This window comes from Pipistrellus kuhlii, unplaced genomic scaffold (assembly GCF_014108245.1).
Source record: "Pipistrellus kuhlii isolate mPipKuh1 unplaced genomic scaffold, mPipKuh1.p scaffold_m20_p_1, whole genome shotgun sequence".
In the NCBI taxonomy this organism is placed as follows: Eukaryota; Metazoa; Chordata; class Mammalia; order Chiroptera; family Vespertilionidae; genus Pipistrellus; species Pipistrellus kuhlii.
Window position 1 is genome coordinate 30530774 of NW_023425404.1, and position 17216 is coordinate 30547989.

The 17216-nt window shown below is 46.1% G+C and overlaps 1 protein-coding gene across 1 annotated transcript in view; it reads right to left on the reverse strand.

Moving 5' to 3' along the window:
- Positions 1–338: 338 nt before the first annotated feature.
- Positions 339–17216, reverse strand: part of NOX5 (NADPH oxidase 5) — a 35853-nt gene continuing 18975 nt past the window's right edge. The window contains exons 10-17 of the mRNA XM_045581082.1: positions 16184–16326; positions 14442–14594; positions 12849–12893; positions 12416–12540; positions 12058–12142; positions 10639–10738; positions 2170–2336; positions 339–1072 (exon numbers count right to left, since the gene is read on the reverse strand). Coding sequence (XP_045437038.1) covers positions 941–1072; positions 2170–2336; positions 10639–10738; positions 12058–12142; positions 12416–12540; positions 12849–12893; positions 14442–14594; positions 16184–16326 — 950 coding nt within the window. The 3' untranslated portion in view covers positions 339–940. The remainder of the gene's footprint in view (positions 1073–2169; positions 2337–10638; positions 10739–12057; positions 12143–12415; positions 12541–12848; positions 12894–14441; positions 14595–16183; positions 16327–17216) is intronic.

A 17216-nucleotide genomic window follows, 5' to 3' on the forward strand; every position in this document is an offset into this window, starting at 1 on the left:
TGAATGTCCTGAGCACTGACGGTGATGTCCCATTTCACTTTCCGTTGTGACTGGGAGAGGTCCTCAGTCCCGTTCTTCAGATGAAGAAACAGACCCAGAGAGGTTGCCAGGGCCGTTCAGCTGGGGTGTGGCTGAGCTCAGCTTCAAGCCACAACCCGGCTTGATCCCCAGCACAAGGCCTTTCTGTGACCCCACAGACACACGGGCATCATCTCCATCCTGTTTCTCTGAGGATTCAGTACTTGAGGGAAGGGAGAGACCCACATGCAGAGCAATGAGGGACACGGAGGGACACTCTTGGGGGGGAGAGAGAGGACAAGGGGCACACATAGAGATGATGGGAAGTCAATGACAGAGAGAAACGTAAAGAAAATATGCTGCTTACCTCTCCCTAAGGCATAAATTTTGGAAAAAATACACACCCCAGGTCTCATCTCCAGAGCTTCGGAATCAGAATTTCTGGAAGTGGGACCCAGGAATCTACATTTAAAGAAATGTCCTCTGAGTAGCAAAGTGTGCTTTGAAAGGCATCAGAAAAGGAAGGTGCACTGATAGGTGGATAGAGGGAAAGACAGGTGGATAATACGTCATAAAGCAAATATAGCAAAATGTTAACTGAGGAATCTAGAAAGCAGATAACACTGTTCGCTATACAATTCCCTTAATTTTCTGTATATTTGAAAAAGTCCATAATAAAGCGGTGGGGGAGATGTTTCCCGAGTGGTTGTGATGATTAGGCAGGTCTAGGAAGGACCCCTGTTGTACTTTTGGAGGAGCAGTTGCCCTGGAAACCTCCCATCCCACCCCCTTATGCAGGAAGTCCACCTGCCCGTGGGGCCTCCTGATCTCTGAGTGGCTATCGGAGGCTGGTCCCTGAGGCGCACGGTGCAAGGCGATGGTTCACTGGCTGGTGGAGTGGGCGGGGCTCGGAGAGGCGGGGCTAGAAGTTCTCTTGGAAGAATCTGAAGCCGAACTGCTCACAGTGGACCTTGAGCACCTTGGCCAGGGCTGGAGAGCCGCAGAAGAAGACCTGCACCTTGCCCTTCTTCTCAGCGGCCACTTTCTGGAACACCTGGAGTCCACGGGGTTGGGAAAGAACAGAGGGAGGAGAGGTGGGACTGTGGGCCCACCCTGTGACACACCCACCTGAAGCCATCAATGCCATGTGCTGGCAGTGGCAGCCATGGCCATCTGTCTGTCCCCAAGAAGAATGCCAAGACTCATCTGCTTGACTTCAGAGCAGAGAGTGTAACGTGGCAGCCATTCCTTCAGGAGCCATTGCTCTACCCATAACCTGACCCCCACCCCAGAGAGGGGATGGGCCAGAGAAAAGTGAGACCCGGGCCTTTGCTAAGGAGCTGTGTGTGAGAGGGAGACACTCCCCTCCCCCCAACTGCCATGTTGGAGGACAATGACAGAGCCCTGAGCGGCATGCTGCCCCCTGCTGCCCCAAGCCTCGTGCTGTCCCCCAGCTGGCCCCACGCCCCCACTGAAATGTCTCTCCTGAACTCGGGCTTCTTCCCCCAGTGGGGACCCTTACCCACCCCAGATTCTGCTTAAGAGTTGCCTTTGTGAAAGTCCTCTTGGGTGCCCGAGCACCACTGGTAGCCGCTCCCTCTCAGCTCCCATTCCCTGGGCCCAGAGTGTCGGCAGCAACTGGAAAAGCAGTACTTTCTGGGTCACTTCGTGCAACCGTAGCCCCCCCGTTGGTAAGCACTCAAGGAAGAAAACTAAAACCAACCCGAGAAATAAAATAGGAAGGCTGCAAACTATCCTATGTCCCTGGGCCTCATTCCCCCCATGTGCATAGGAAGGGATAAGACACAGATGCTGTCCCTTTGGGCCTTCTGACTCTGGTTCATTTGTGTGTGTGTGTGTGGAGGGGGCGGGGGGGGGCTTGGGAGGTCATAGCTGGCGAGACCTTGGAAGTCAAAGGGGCTAACTTCCTCTCTAAACAGAGGGGGAAACTGAGGCTAATCATGGAGTAGAGTGAGCCAGTGATGGAGCCAGAGTAGGTCCCCTGCCTCCAGACCCAGGCCTGCGATCCTGACTGGACCCCAGATGCCAGCCTCACGCTTTGCCCCTGGCTGCTGGGCCCTAACCTACCCGGCACCCACTCAGGCTCTCAACCGCACGGGTCCCTGGGGCTGTGACTCCAGCAGGCTTTACCTTGCTCCAGTCAGGCCGCCCCGGCTGGGTGCGCGTCTGGAGGCCCGTGATGGAGTCCTTCTTCTCCTTCTTGGCCACGAGGTCCAGAGCCATCTGCAGGCCGATGGCCTTCATGTCGTTCTTGCCCAGCGCAGAGGTCATGTACATGTGCAGCTCTAGGAAGCGGCCTAGTGGTGGGAGGAGAGGGTGGCGCTGAAGGGCCAGGAGCTGTGATGGGCACAGAATGTCAGCCACCTCGCCCTGGGGCTTGGAGGGACACCAAGAGGGTTTGGAACTCACACCTGCAGCCACCGTGCTCACCCAGGACCCCCACGTGACCCGTGCTGTAAACAGGAACGAGCCCACTGCTTGAGCTGGGCCTGCTCTGCGTTTCACATACACGAGTTGGTTCATATTCCGTGTCTCATGTGAGCCTCACCACCACCCAGGGGTTCTGTTTCTAGAGGGAAATCAATCCCAGGCATTGTGGCCGTCCTTGGGGTCCGAAGCATGTGCCCTTCCATTCCACATGGCGGCTGCTCAGGCAGGTTGGGGACACATGAAATGGTAACTGAGACCAAAGGGCCAAGGGTTGAGGGAGAGGATGATGGCAAATGCTACTGCTACGCAGAAGAGGGCTGGAGTAGAGCTGCTCCCAGGGGGGGTTGGGGTTGGGTAAGGTCTTGGAAGAGAGGCAAGACTCAAAGAGGAGATGAAAGCAAGGCATCTTAAGGAGGGGAACCAGCCAGAGCCAAGGGCAAGGGGATGCGACAAACTTGGTGATTGTGGGGCATGAGGTGACTGCCTGACCGGAGCAGAGGATCCTTGAACAGGAGCAGCAGAAGGTGGGACTGGACCCTCTGAGGCTAGAACGCAACAGGTCTTGCGTGCCCAGCTGGGAAATGAGGGCAGGTGGAGGAGATCTGAGCCGAACAGGTTGGAAACAGCTACAGAAAGGGGAGTCAGGGGGCCAGGCTAACATCATGGAGACCACCAGGTCTGAGCAGCCTCCGTTAGCTGCCTGCAATGGGACAGGTTAGCTGAGGTCTGACCCTTCTCGGCCCTCAGGACCCTGGGAGCTCCCAGGAGGGCAGCTCTTGTTCAGGCTCCTTCCTTCGTTTTCCCAGACAAGGCATACAGATGTGACCATTTTCCATGGTACCACGAAGGCCTGTGCATCCCAACAAAGTCAGAAGTGGCAGGGCCCCATCTAGGCTGTTGGATTCATGGGCTGATCACAGCATCCTTCACCTCCCCCCAGTCTAAAGGATTGTGCAATTCTCAACTAGTTCTCGATGGTTTCATCTGGCATCATTCACCCCATTTCCCATTGGCCTAAGGTCTCGGCCACTGTTGAAATGCAAATGGCCTTAGAAGGGACACCACATTTTATGTCACATATCGGTGAATGTGAGGAGTACTGGGTAGTGTGGGAGGGCGATGTACTACAAAGGATGCCTGTCTGGGAGAGGTCTGACCCTCCTCACCCTCCTAAAGTCACCACATCCCAGAGAAGGGGAAGAGAAGAGAGAAAGAGACCCCATGTGGAAGGGACCTGACATAGTTTCTCCATCTTCAAACAGCTGAGTTTGAGATAGTCATCCCATTTCTGGGCCACTCTCCTAAGGAAACCATCCAAAGGAAGGAGAAAAAAGCCCCCACTATGTGCACATATATGTTAATCACAGCTTTACTTATGGTGGTGGAGAACTAGGAATAAACAAAATGTCCAGTAGTAAAAGCTTGGTTAAAATATTTGTGAATATTCATGAATAGCCATTAAATACGACTACTGCTAATTTATTGAGTTTTATTACTTCTCCTACTATTAAATTTATTGAGCAGCTACCATTACTACTACTACCATTGCTACTATATTTACTGAGCAGTTATTAAGCTCCACTCACTGTTGTCAGTGCTGCTTATATGATATCTCACTTAATCCGCACAACAATCCATTTGTATTTGTATTTTTCAGATGAGGAAACTGAAGCAAAGCAGTGAAATCATGTGCCCAAGCTTCTTAGCTACTATGGGATAAAGATTCAAACCCAACAGAATGATTGAAGCGTAAGCTACAGAAATTAAAAATGAAAAATTGCAAATTCTTCAACTCAAACCTCAGTATGAAATTAAAAACCAGAGGCCATAATTGGAGGTAATACAGGTGTTGGCTCAGTGGCCTTGAGAACGGAAAGCACTGGGCTAGCTGGTAGCCTTTGTTTATAGGGATCAGGAAGAAGCAAACAGTAAATATTTATATACCAGTAACTAGACATTTAAATTAAACCTAAACTTTTCCCTTGCTTACTTACATCATAAAAATCCAGTTTCTAATGAATGGACACGCACAAAAGCATTCAAAACAAACTGATGCTATGTAAATATTTGCTGTAATTGTTATTTACAAGGAAGGGCAAGGAGCTTTACCGCAACCTTCAGAGGTTTAATAGTTATCTCCCAAAGACTGGTGACTTGGCTTTAAGGCTTTAGAATGATGCTTGCTATAGTAAGCTACATCTGTTTGAGTGTTTCCTGCAGAAAACGATGTTTGATTACTTGAACTTATAAACTATGTTTATTATTGAAATTTGAATTTACTTATGGCAATCTTGTGATAGCTAAGCAGCCAAATAAGATCTAATTCCAATAAACTCAACTAGTATTAAAAAATAAAAAAACAAAAACACCATGCAATTCTCTTGACATTAGAAACAGATCTAAAGACATTCCTTCTTGTATAAGTTATCCCACAAGTAAAACAAAATGAAACAGAAATAATGAAGCTGCCCAGCCAGCATGGCTCAGTGGTTGAACATCGGCCTACGAACCAGGAGAAGATCATGGTTCTATTCCCGGTCAGGGCACATGCCCGGGTTATGGGCTCAATCCCCAGTGTGGAGCATGCAGGAAGCAGCTGATCAATGATTCTCTCTCATCATTGACGATTCTGTCTCTCTCTTTCTCCCTTCCTCTCAGAAATCAATTAAAATATATTTTAAAAAATAGTAATGAAGCTAACAGATTAACTTTAGGACACGGGTCAAAACATCAGCATCCCACAAAGGAGTCCCATGAAGGCTACGATATAACCCAGAGAAGCGTGTCATCATACATACGAAGCACTGGCTTAGTGAATAGTGCAGAATGTACACTTGGGTGGGGTGGGGGCACACTGCAGGGGCTGGAGGAGGACATTTGAAACATTCATTTTTGATGAAAGTATAAAAAAAGGGCCTAAATAGTAAAAGAACTCATATATGCTAAGGTGCTTAATCTTTATCTTAGGACACTCTTAAAACATTCTTATTGCCACTGCATCAGGAAAAATATTGAGCATTCAACCCCAATACATATATGTGCTTATTCACATGTTCATTTCTACTAACTGTTTATGTACATTAAAAATGTATGTTGGACAAAAAGAACCATATTTACTTTCTCACCTTAAGCAACCAGAAAAATGGACAAAATATATAAAACAATGGTCAACAGGTAGTGCAAGACTGTAATTGCCAAGAGAGGGAAACAAATGAAGTGAGCCTTGCAATTGTCCCAGCCTGGAGCTGGTCTCACTGAGCAAGGAGAAGAAATCGGGGTTCAAGGAGGCCAAGACAACTAGAGTATGCAGGCACAATACTGGGGAAAGGCAACCGCAGAGAGAAAGGAAAGGAAGACGAAGAGTCGGGGAGGAGGGAGGGAAGATGCTAGCTCTGAAAATCTGCACAAAGGTTCCCCTAAGCCTTTGGTTAAGCATTCATCTGAACATGTCTGAGAGAAACTTTCTGGAAAACACTAGGCTGAACAGTACCTGGAGCTCAAAAAGAGCTGGGAATAATTTGTGTTTCCACCAGAAAGAGTAGGGAGACCTAAGAGGTAACCCAGTACTAAGAGGTTATACCTCTGAGAACTCTGCACAGGCCAGTGGGTAGAGTCCTCAGAGATGTAACTTCTTAGTACTGGGGTTAAATTAGTCCCATAATAAAGTCTGTCCTGGACTCGCCATACTAAAAGTTCAAGCAAGTCCTGAAAGGATTCAAATTATCCCAAATAATGCAGCTTTGCAGCAGAATAAAGTTAAAGAAATGTCACAAAATCCAGAACACAACAACATGCAATTCACAATGCCCAGCAGCCAATAAAAAGCTAATGGCAGAGTAACCCCACTTCTAGGACTATATCCCAAGAAAACAGAAACATCAGTCAGAAAGGACATATGCACCCCTATGTTCATAGCAGCACAATTTACAATTTGGAAACAACCTAAGTGCCCATCATCAGATGAGTGGATTAAAAAGCTGTGGTACATCTAAATAATGAAGTACTATGCTGCTATAAAAAAGGAGATAAAAACTCATGACCTTGGAAAAGCAAAGATATTAGATAGGACAGAAAAAGCATGAAGAATAAAAGAAAAAATTGATAATTCGAATATAATAAAAACTTAAAAATGTTGTGCTCGAAAGACAATTTAAGAAAATGAAAACACAAACCACAGACTGGGGGAATGTATCTGTACAATGCACACCTGATAATAGACCTGTTTCCAGAATATGCATATAGCTCTTACAACTTAATAAAGAATACAAACATCTGAATTTAAAAAGTGGACTAAATATTTGAAACTTTACAGAGATGTACAAATAACAAATAAGAACATATGAAAAAAATGTTCAATATCATTAATCGTCAAAGAAATGCAAATTAAAATATCCTTATACACCCTCTAGAACAGCTAAAATAAAAATGACGCCAATATCAAATTTTGGTGAAGTTGTGGAGCAACTGGAACTCTCATCCTTTGCTGATGGAAATGCAAAATGATACAGCCACTTTGGAAAACAAGTTGGCAGTTTCTTAATAAATTTAAACTTAACACATACCCAGCAATCCAACTTTTAAATATTTACCCCAAAGAGATAAAAACATAGGTTCACACAAGGACATATATGCACATATGTATAGTAGTTTTATTCAAAATAGCTAAAAAAAAAAAAGTGAAAACAACTCTAATATCTATCAACAAATGAATGGAAAAACAGACTGTGATATATCATAAAATAGAAAACTACTCAGTTATAAAAGGAATTTACTTATTGATATATGCAATAACATGGACAAATCTCAAAGATATTATGTTAAGTGAAAGAAGTGACATAGAAAAGACTATGGATTATATTAATCTTTTTATAAAATTCTAGAAACTATAGTGATAGAAAGCAGATCAGTGGTTGCTAAGGATTACAAGTTGAAGGAAGTTTGTTAATGCAAAATGTGATGAGGGAACTTTGGGGGGGATAATAAAAATGTTCCCTATATTGATTATGCTGATGGTTACACAATTTGTCAAAATGTCATTGTATTCGTTGTGAGTTTTATTGTATGCAAATTATCCATAAACAACATTTTTTAAAGGTATGAATAAGAATCATCTGAGAAGTATGTTAAAAGCAAAATTTCAATGTCATTTTTGTTTGTTTGTTTGTTTGTCTTCATCAGACGATATTTTCCCATTGATTTTTAAAGAAAGTGGAAGGGAGAAGAAGAGACAGAGAGATAGAAACATTGACTGGTTGCCTCCCACACAGGCTCCAACCAGAGTGGGGAATTGAACCTGCAACTGAGGTACAGGTACATGCCCTTAACTGGAATTAAATCCTGGACCCTTCAGTTCACAGGCCAATGCTCTACCCACTGAGCAAAACTGTCTAGGGCCCGATGTCATTTTTTAAAGAAACAAAAAATTATCAGATTTATTATGAAACAAAAAAGATCCCGAATAGTCAAAGCAACCCTGAAAAAAAAAGAATAAAGCCAGAGGTATCACACTACCTGATTTCAAATTATACTTACAGCATAACAATAATCAAAACAGCATGGTATTGGCAGAAAAACAGGCACACAGACCAATGGAAAAGAATTGTGAGCCCATAAATAAACTACATGGGCAAATAATTTTTGACAAAGAAGCCAAAAACACACGATGGAGAAAAGAAAGCCTCCTCAGTAAATGGTGCTAGGAAAATTAGAAAGCCACCCGCAAAAGAATGAAACTAGACTACAGTTTGTCCTCATATACAAAATTAATTCAAAATGGATCGAAGACCTAAATATGAGATCTGAAACAATAAATTACAAAGAAGAAAAAGTAGGTACTAAACTCATGGATCTTGGTCTTAGAGAAGATTTTATGAATTTGACCCCAAAGGTCAAGGGAAGTAAAGGCAAAATTAAATGAATGGGACTATATCAAACTAAAAAGCTTCTGCACAGCAATAGAAACTACAATAATAATAAAACAGGAAGGCATCAACCAAATGGGAAATGATATTTGCAAACAATAGTTCCAACAAGAGGTTAATATTCAAAATATATAAAGAACGCATACAACTCATTACCAAATGAACAATCCAATTAAAAAAAAATGGGCAGAAGACCTGAACAGACACTTTTCCCAAGAAGACATTCAAATGTCCAACAGATATATGAAAAGATGCTCAGCTTCACTAGCTATTAGGGAAATACAAATCAAAACTACAATGGGATACAGCTCATACCTATTAGGATGGCTATTACCAATAAGACAAGAAATAACAAGTGTTAGAGAAGTTTCGGAGAAAAGGGAACCCTCATTCACTTCTGGTGGGAATGTAAACTGGTACAACCACTATGGAAAACAGTATGGTGGTTCCTCATAAAACTTATGATATGACTCAGCAAATCATCTGGGAATCTCTTGAAAAAACTTGAAAGTATTTATTTGAAAAGTTATATGCACCTCTATGTTCATTGCAGCACTATTCACAGTGACCAATACATGGAACAACCAAAGTATCCTTTGATAGATGATTAGATAAACAAGATGTGGTTCATATATACTACTAGAGGCCCAGTGTATGAAAATTCATGCACTGGAGGGGGGCTCCCTCAGCCTAGCCTGCCCCCTCTCACAGTCTGGGAGCCCTCAGGGTCAGGAGGCAACCTGGCGATCAGGGGAAGGGAATGTCCCATCACACCTCTACTGCTGCCACTGCCGACAGCACAAGCCTCAGCTGGCCCTGGTTACCTGAGTCTCAGGCTGCCCTGGGTGGCTGGGCAGTTGTCATCTGAAACTTGTCTGTGCTTCAGGCTGGCCCTGGGCGGCTGAGGGGCTGAGGGAACTGGGGGACTCCAGAGGCAGGTGTGCATAGCAGCCAGGCCTGCCTGGGGATGGGCCCAGCCTTGCAGCGCACCTGCTGCCCTGGTGGGGCTGAGGAGACTAGGTGCCATTGTCTTGTGGCTGTGGATGCTGCCATCTTTGAGGGTGTGACAGTCAATTAGCATATCCCCTACTTATTGGCTGTGGGCGCTGCCATCTTTGCAACAATGTGAGGGTCAATTAGCATATTCCCTCTTTATTAGATAGGATGGAATACTACTCAGACATAAGAAAAGAAATACTGCCATTTGTGACAACATGGATGGACTTTGAGAATATTATACTAAGTGACATAAGTCAGTCAGAAAAAGCTAAGAACCATGATTTCACTCATATGTAGGACATAAAACTGGAACTCATAGACAAAGACAATAGTATGGCGGTTACCAAAGGGAAGACGGTGGGGGGTAGTAAAATGTAAAAGGGGCCAAATATATGGTGACTGAAAATGATTAGACTTTGAGTGATGGGCACACAACACCATCTACAGATCATGTGTCATAGAAATGCACACATGAAACTAATATAATCTTATTAACCAATGTCACCCCAATAAGTTTAATAAAAATAAATGAATAAAGGACTAGCAATCTGTAGGGATAATTTTTTTTTTTTTAAATAAGGTATGACTAGCCCTAACTGGTTTGGCTCAGTGGATAGCGCATCAGCCTATGGACTCAAGGGTCCCAGGTTCAATTCTGGTCAAGGGCATGTACTTAGTTGCGGGCACATACCCGGTGGGGAGTGTGGCAAGAGGCAGCTGATTGATGTTTCTCTCTCAACAATGTTTCCAACTCTCTATCCCTCTCCCTTTCTCTCTGTAAAAAAATCAATAAAATATATTTTAAAAAGAAGAAAAAAAAAGGTATGACTAAGAATCACCTAAGAAGTATGTTAAAATGTTTGTTCTTGGACCTCCACCCAGAGAATTTGCTTTGAAGTTCTCAGGTGAGGCCTAGAAATCTAAATTTTCAACAAGTACTCATTTTGAATGAAAAGAAATGTCATGAAAAAGAGAAATTAGAAAAAAGAGCATACATTTTTATAAAATATGAATAAAAAATACCAGAAAGAAATCCTTTAAAATGCCTGGAATAGACAAGATAGCTGGATGGATTGTGAATGATTTTTTTCTCCTTTATTTTTTGTTTTACAAAATGTTACATTTAAGTGGAAAATAAAAGCAGACCTCTTCCCCACACACATTTTTTATAGAAATAGAATAATCTAAACACCTTCTCATGAAGACCCAGATCCACTCCCACCCACCTCAGGTTCTGTCCCTCTCCTACCCTCTTGAGGCTCCTTGGCCTGGTCCATCTCCAGTTTGGTCAACAGGCTCACAAACCACTCGAAAGACCGCTGGTCTCGGTTGATCCAGATGAAGTCCACCTAGAGAGAGGGGCCCTTGGGTTCTGAGGTGGGGCTTACCAAGTTCGCAGCTCATGTCTGATCTCCAAGGCCTGTATATTTACCCTGGCAAGAGCAGGGTACACATTATCATCCCCATTTAAGGAGGGGGAAATTGAGGCTCACAGAGGTGAGGAGCCTTGACTAGGCCACAGAGCAGCATGGGACTGGATCCCAGGTTCCTGACTGTTGGGCCAGGATTTTCTATAAAAGTCTATTGTTACAGCAAGCAATGTACTGAGATCTTAAGCATAGGACAGCCAGAAAAACATTATTTATCTATTTACTAGAGGCCCGGTGCACAAAATTTTGGGGGGTGTCCCTCAGCTCAGCCTGCACCCTCTCCAATCTGGGACATCCCTCTCACAATTCGGCAGCCATCTTTGACCACATGGGGGTGGCCATTTTTTACCATATGGAGGAAGCCATCTTATGTGAGGTCATCAGGGTCAATTTGCATATTACCTCTTTATTATATAGATTTTAAGAAATCCACCAAGGATATGTTTTTGTTAATTTTTGGAGAGAGGGGAAGGAACAGAGGGAGAGAAAAACATCAATCTGTTGCCTCCTGTACACACCCTGAGTGGGATTGAACCTGCAACCTAGGTATGTGCCCTGACTGAGAATGCAACCTTTTGGTGTATGGGATAATGCTCCAACCAACTGAGCCACACTGGCTAGGGAAACAGTACTTATTTTTAAAGAAATTCTTGCCTGGCCAGCATGGCTCAGTGGTTGAGCATTGACCTATGAACCAGGAGGCCACAGTTTGATTCTAGGTCATGGCACATGTCTAGGTTTTGGGTTTGATCTTCAGAAGGAGGCATGCAGGAGGCAGCAGTCAATGAGTCTCTCTCATCATTGATGTTTCTATCTCTCTCTCCCTCTCCATTCTTCCCAGAAATCAATAAAAATATATTTTTAATAAAGAAATTCTTTGAAGTGGCCTAGTCAAAATAATAAAATTTCAACAGGCAAATGTTTTCGTTTTAAAAACCACCACCAGATGATGGCTAGTAGCATCATGGCTATAACTGGATCCAGACTGTCTGACTTTCAAATTCCTTGGTCTTTAATGAGATGTTGTCATCAGAACATCTCTCAGGGGTGATGGGGGTGATGGAAGGGGGAGGGCTGGACACTTAGGAGGCATTAGGAAATGCAGGGCGCCGGGGGAAGTGTAGTGGCCAGCAGATCCCAGAGGGGAGAGGTCACCTGTCCCTCCCTATCCCTGCACAGGAGGGCCCAGCTCCTGTTTCAGATGGCCTCCCAGGCTTGCTGCGGAGGGCCATGCTTACCTTGTGGAGCTTCATGTCATCGTCCTGGATGCCCTCCATCCAGCAGTGCTGGCAGTTGGGGCAAATGTGCTTCCTCTTCTGGTACCTTATGGGAGGCAGGAGCAGGGGTTTTGAATTTGAGATGAGTAGGAGACTTTTTAGGACCTCGAAGCACAGTGCAGGGGACAGGGAAGGAGGATGGGGTGACAGAACCCACCCTATGAGAAAGGAGAGGGATGACAACCTGAAAAAAAGAGGCTGTGTGAGCAGGGGAGGAAAGAGAGAAAAGGGAAAGGGAGATACTAAAAGGAGGGAAGGGAGGGGGGAGGGGAGAAGAAGAGGAGAGGGGCCTCTCAGAACTCTGCTGCAGGCCACCCACCTGTACATGATGCTCTGCAGGATGGAAGCAAAGGGCGTGATGCCAATGCCTGCCCCGATGAGCACCGCATGCTCAGAGGCGAAGATCCTGCGGGTGGGGGTTCCGTAAGGGCCGTCGATGTAGCACTGTGCACCGGGGAGGTTTGAGGAAAGAGAGTGGTGAGTGGGTGCGGAGAGAGCTGGAACCCAAGGCGTTAGGACCCCCTTTCTCCACAGGCAGCTGTCTCCTGGCCTGGAACCAGGTCTAAGCCCTGTGGTCCGAGTTCACTTCTGGGAGAGCCCGGAATGTCAGGGTGCAGAGCTGACGGGAGGGGGGCTCCACCCGCATCCCCGCGTGCCCCTGGGACCGGAGGGTGTGGTTCCATTCTCTGGACACCTGGGAATCAGTCCGCGGGGAATGGGGCGCTTGGGCAGGGGGTCCCGGAGCCACTTACCTTGATGTTGCAGAGTTGGTGGTTCTCAGGGGTCATCTCAGAGACCTGCGAGGAGCACAGCAGTGAGCTTATGGTCCCTGGGAGAGGGCTTGGCAGGCATTTCTCAGAGGCTACCAAGCGTTTGCCAGCCTGAGCAACTTCACTAAAAGGGGATAGCCTTTTCTGCCCCCACCATTCCAGGGAGCATGGTGCCCTCTGGGAGAGACCATTACTGATATTCTGGAAAACTCACTCACTCCTCAGCAACAGCAACAACGCTACTGGATGTTAGGTCTGTTGATTTCTGGTGTGAACACTGACCTTGGCTCCCACCAAGGTCTGCATTTAATAACTGGCTCTCAGAATCCCTGGGAACTTAACCATCAGCTCTGTGGGCCATTCCCAGTAGCTTCAGGGTGTGACCAGACACATGTCTCCAGCCCCTCCGGATAAACTGTCACATCTCTAGACAATTCCCTGACCTTAAATGTTCCTTCCCTTAGAACACCCTTTCCTCCGGCCAATTCCAGTGCATCTGTCCTGTGCAGCTGCTTTGAAGTGGTCGCTCCTCCTTGAAGCTCTGCTTGGCTGACCCAGGCAGAAAGCCAGTGGCTGGCCGACCGGAGCCCCCTGGGGACAGGGAGCAGGCCTGGCTGACTGCTCGGGGTCCAAGCAGCGGCCAGCATGCAGACTAGACTTGTTGAGGTGAAATTCTGGAGGTGAGGGAAGCAGACCCCCAAGCAGGCTACAGGGTCCTGTGGTAACTCCCTCTCGGGCAGTTAGGAGGGACCTTTACTGTGGTCCAGGCCAACCCCCCATTTCACAGAACGGGAGCTGCATATGAGAGCACACCAGCGGCCTGCCTGGCTCCCCCTGGGGCCTGTCCGGTGTTCTCCACATTGCACCGTGTCGCTCCTTTGTCTGAGGAGACGGAATGCTGTGTTCCCCACATGATGGATGGGAACTACTTCCTTCTGGTGACTTTGGGAGACACACTGTGAGAGACCAAGACCTTTCTATTATGTTTTTGTTTTGTTTTTTTTAACCCTTCTGGTTGCAAAGAGAAAGCCTTACATTATAATTTCTATGTCTTTAGTATTTACTAATCCCTCCTCTTTTTTTTCCCTTTAACAAAATGAGAGAGAGAGAGAGAGAGAGAGAGAGAGAGAGAGAGAGAGAGAGAGAGAGAGAATGAATGAGCAGAGCAGTGGAGTGCAGCTTCAGGCTCCGAGATTTGGCAGGCAGAAACATCTGACAAGTCTAATAACATCGTTTTTCATTGTTTTTACTCTTAGAGCTACCGCCTGTTTATGGCATAGGATATCAGTTTTCCACTAACAGTAGCCATCAAAAGAGTCCTTCTAAAATACAAGTAAGTTCAAAGTAATTTTGGGATACACACGTGAGGTAGGAAATATTACGGCCGGAAGTGAGTATGGCAAACGTTATGAGGGCAGGATGCAGATGACTGTGCAGAAACACTGAAGTGTGAGGTCTTCCTGCAGGTGGCTGCCCTTAAGGCCCTCTCTTCCAAGTCCCAAGGATCCGCCACCCCCCGGGAGACAAACCCCTGGCTCCCAGCCTCCCGCCCAGCTTCCTCAGCCTTACACTTACCGGAACCTGGCTGCTGGCCGAGGCCTCGCGCTGTGACTGCGTCCCTGCTTGCGCCAGGCCTGCGCCCCCCTGCCGCGGGGCACCCTCGCACTTATAGGCGGTCAGCTCCACGCTGACGTCCCTGCTGGACACCACTGCTCCCTGTGCCACGGCCTTGGGACAGATGGGCTGGGGTTGCAAACCCTTCTTGGTTTCAAGATGGGAATTGGTTTATTATTTAAATCACAAAAGTAACACATTAATTTGAAAGATTCAGATATTACAGAATGTTAACGAATAAAGTGAAAAGGTACCTGAATCAGATAATACATCTTCTTTAAACATTTTTGCTAATGTCCTTCTAGACTTCCTCACTCTCCTCTCTCTCTCTCTCTCTCTCTCTCTCTCTCTCTCACACACACACACACACACACACACACACTCTTTTACATAAATGGAACATACTGCTTTGTAATCTGGCTTTTCCACATTATTATATCTTAACTAGGTTTCTGTGCTCTCCAGTGCATATCTTTCTTTAGGGACCTATATTCCATTATAAGGGTGATGGGTAACTTATTTAGCTACTTTCCTACTGTGCAAGTTTGATTATCCTTATTTCCTCATTATTGCTAACAACTACCACATACAAAATAACACCTTTTCCTTCTCTATTCTTTACTCCAGCGATTTTCAACCCGTGTGCCGCAAGAATTTTTAAATATGCAACACCTTAGTATTTAGTTAGGGGCAATGACCTCTTTTCTCTTACATTGTGGAATGAAAAAATGACAACAGCGAACACAACAATAATAGTCAGGTGTGAATACCCTGTCTTGAACCATAAATATATACATTATAGCCCTAATTGATTTGGCTCAGTGAACTGAATGGTCCTGGTTCAGTTCTGGTCAAGAGCACAAGCCTGGGTTGATCCTTAGTATGGGGAGTGCAGAAGGCAGCAGTAGACAATGCTCTCTTGTTTCTACTTGCCCTTCCGTTTCCCAAAGCTCTGCTCTTGGCACCATTCCAGACGGGTTCTCTGGTCTGACCAGGCAGGATTCCCCCCTGGTTTTCCCACTGGGCTTCACATTCTTCTAGGTCGAGGCAGGGCAGGGCAGGCCTGGAGGCTTCTCTTCTTTGGATCTTCCCCAGGGTTCTCAGGCTGGCAGTACAGCCCACTAAGTTTCAGGCGCCCTCCATCTCCTTCCCCTATCCTTACTGCCTCAAGTGCTGCTGTGATCTCTATGAATTCCTACCAAACCCCACGGAGCCTGTATGCACTCCAGGCTCTGGCAGCTTTTTGTGGGTTTCATCCAGGTTCAAAAAGCAATGCTGATGCTAATGCTGATGGTGTTGATGGTGATGATGCTGCCCAGTTCACTTTACAGGCATTCATTCCACTGGTCCTTTAAATGTCAGAAAGGGAAGTCAATTTGTAAATGTACAACCTGAGGCTCAGCGAGGTTAAAGGATGAGCCCACGTCCATACAGTTAGCAAGTGCTGGATCAGAGACGTAGAAGTGAGTTTTTCTGATCTCAATGTTCCCTCTCTTTTCATTGTCCCCCACCTTTTAATGGAGGGCTCAAGATTTGAAAAGGTTCTTGGACCACACAATCCTGAGCTACCTTGGTCCTTAAATTGCCTCTCCACCAGTGTGCATACTGCGGCTCAGTGACTGGTGTCACCAACAGGGCAGGAGGCAACTTGGTCCCCATGGGTTTGCCTCCATGGTGGACCGTTCCTTCCCCATCACACCTACCTGGGGCCTCCTCTGGCTCCTTCTCATTCTCAAACTCCTCGACAGTCTCTTGGAGTCACAGTGCACTGGGTCTGTCACCTTGAAGGACTCATAGAGCCTGTTTGTCCACTGGCCTTCTGACCGGATGTGTAGCCAGATGGTGTCTGAACAGGAGATGGGAGGTTATCAGTGCTGGAATCCAGTGAGAAGCAGGCCTGGCTCACCTGAGAAATTGGAGCTGGGTGTATGCTGCTCAAGTCCTGGGTTGAATGTCCTTCCTCAGATCTAAACTAGCACCACAGTGACATGGAGATCTGACCTCTCCCTTGCAAATTTTCTCAGTGAAGACGATGTAAGCCTCCACAGTAAAGGCTCAGTCTCCTCTGCCAAGGCAGGGGTCAGAGCTGCCCTGAGCACACTAGGAGCTCCCTGGGTTGGAATCCCTGCCTCCTCCCTCAGGCCAGGGTCTCACTAAAGTGGGGACCATCTCCCTCCCACATTCAGCCAGGTGCCTGCCAATGGCTCTGCACATGGTAGGTGTTCACCTGGTGGTGGGACCAATGACTTTAATTGCACCTAGTGCCTGGGATGTAGCAGGTGCTTCCTGAGGTTGTCTGTTGAGTCGATGGCTGGCGGGAAGGCAGAGTGGGGTGGCCACCCTTCTGCTGAGGGGGACCAGAGAGAACCCACAACATTAGACTGAGGAGGCCCCTGAGAGAGCTCCTTTTCTTTCCTTTTAACCCAGGGACTGTCCGGGCAGCTCTGTGAAGGCAATGGATAGACTCCTCACAGTAAGGTTTTTAAATACATAAAGTAACAAATGAAACCAGTTATAATGAGAAAGTTATCAAAATATTTTTTAAAAAAAACCAAATGTGTGATTTAGGAATGTATGCGCTTCTTTGTTAACACGTGAAATAACTCCCGCTGGGGAGTTGCATGGCCACTGGAATCTGAAGTAATGATGAGGTATCAGCCATAATTGCTGTGTGGTATAAAGGAATCTATGGCTTTTATTTAGAAAAAGCCACAGGTGTTGTTAACACTATTGTGG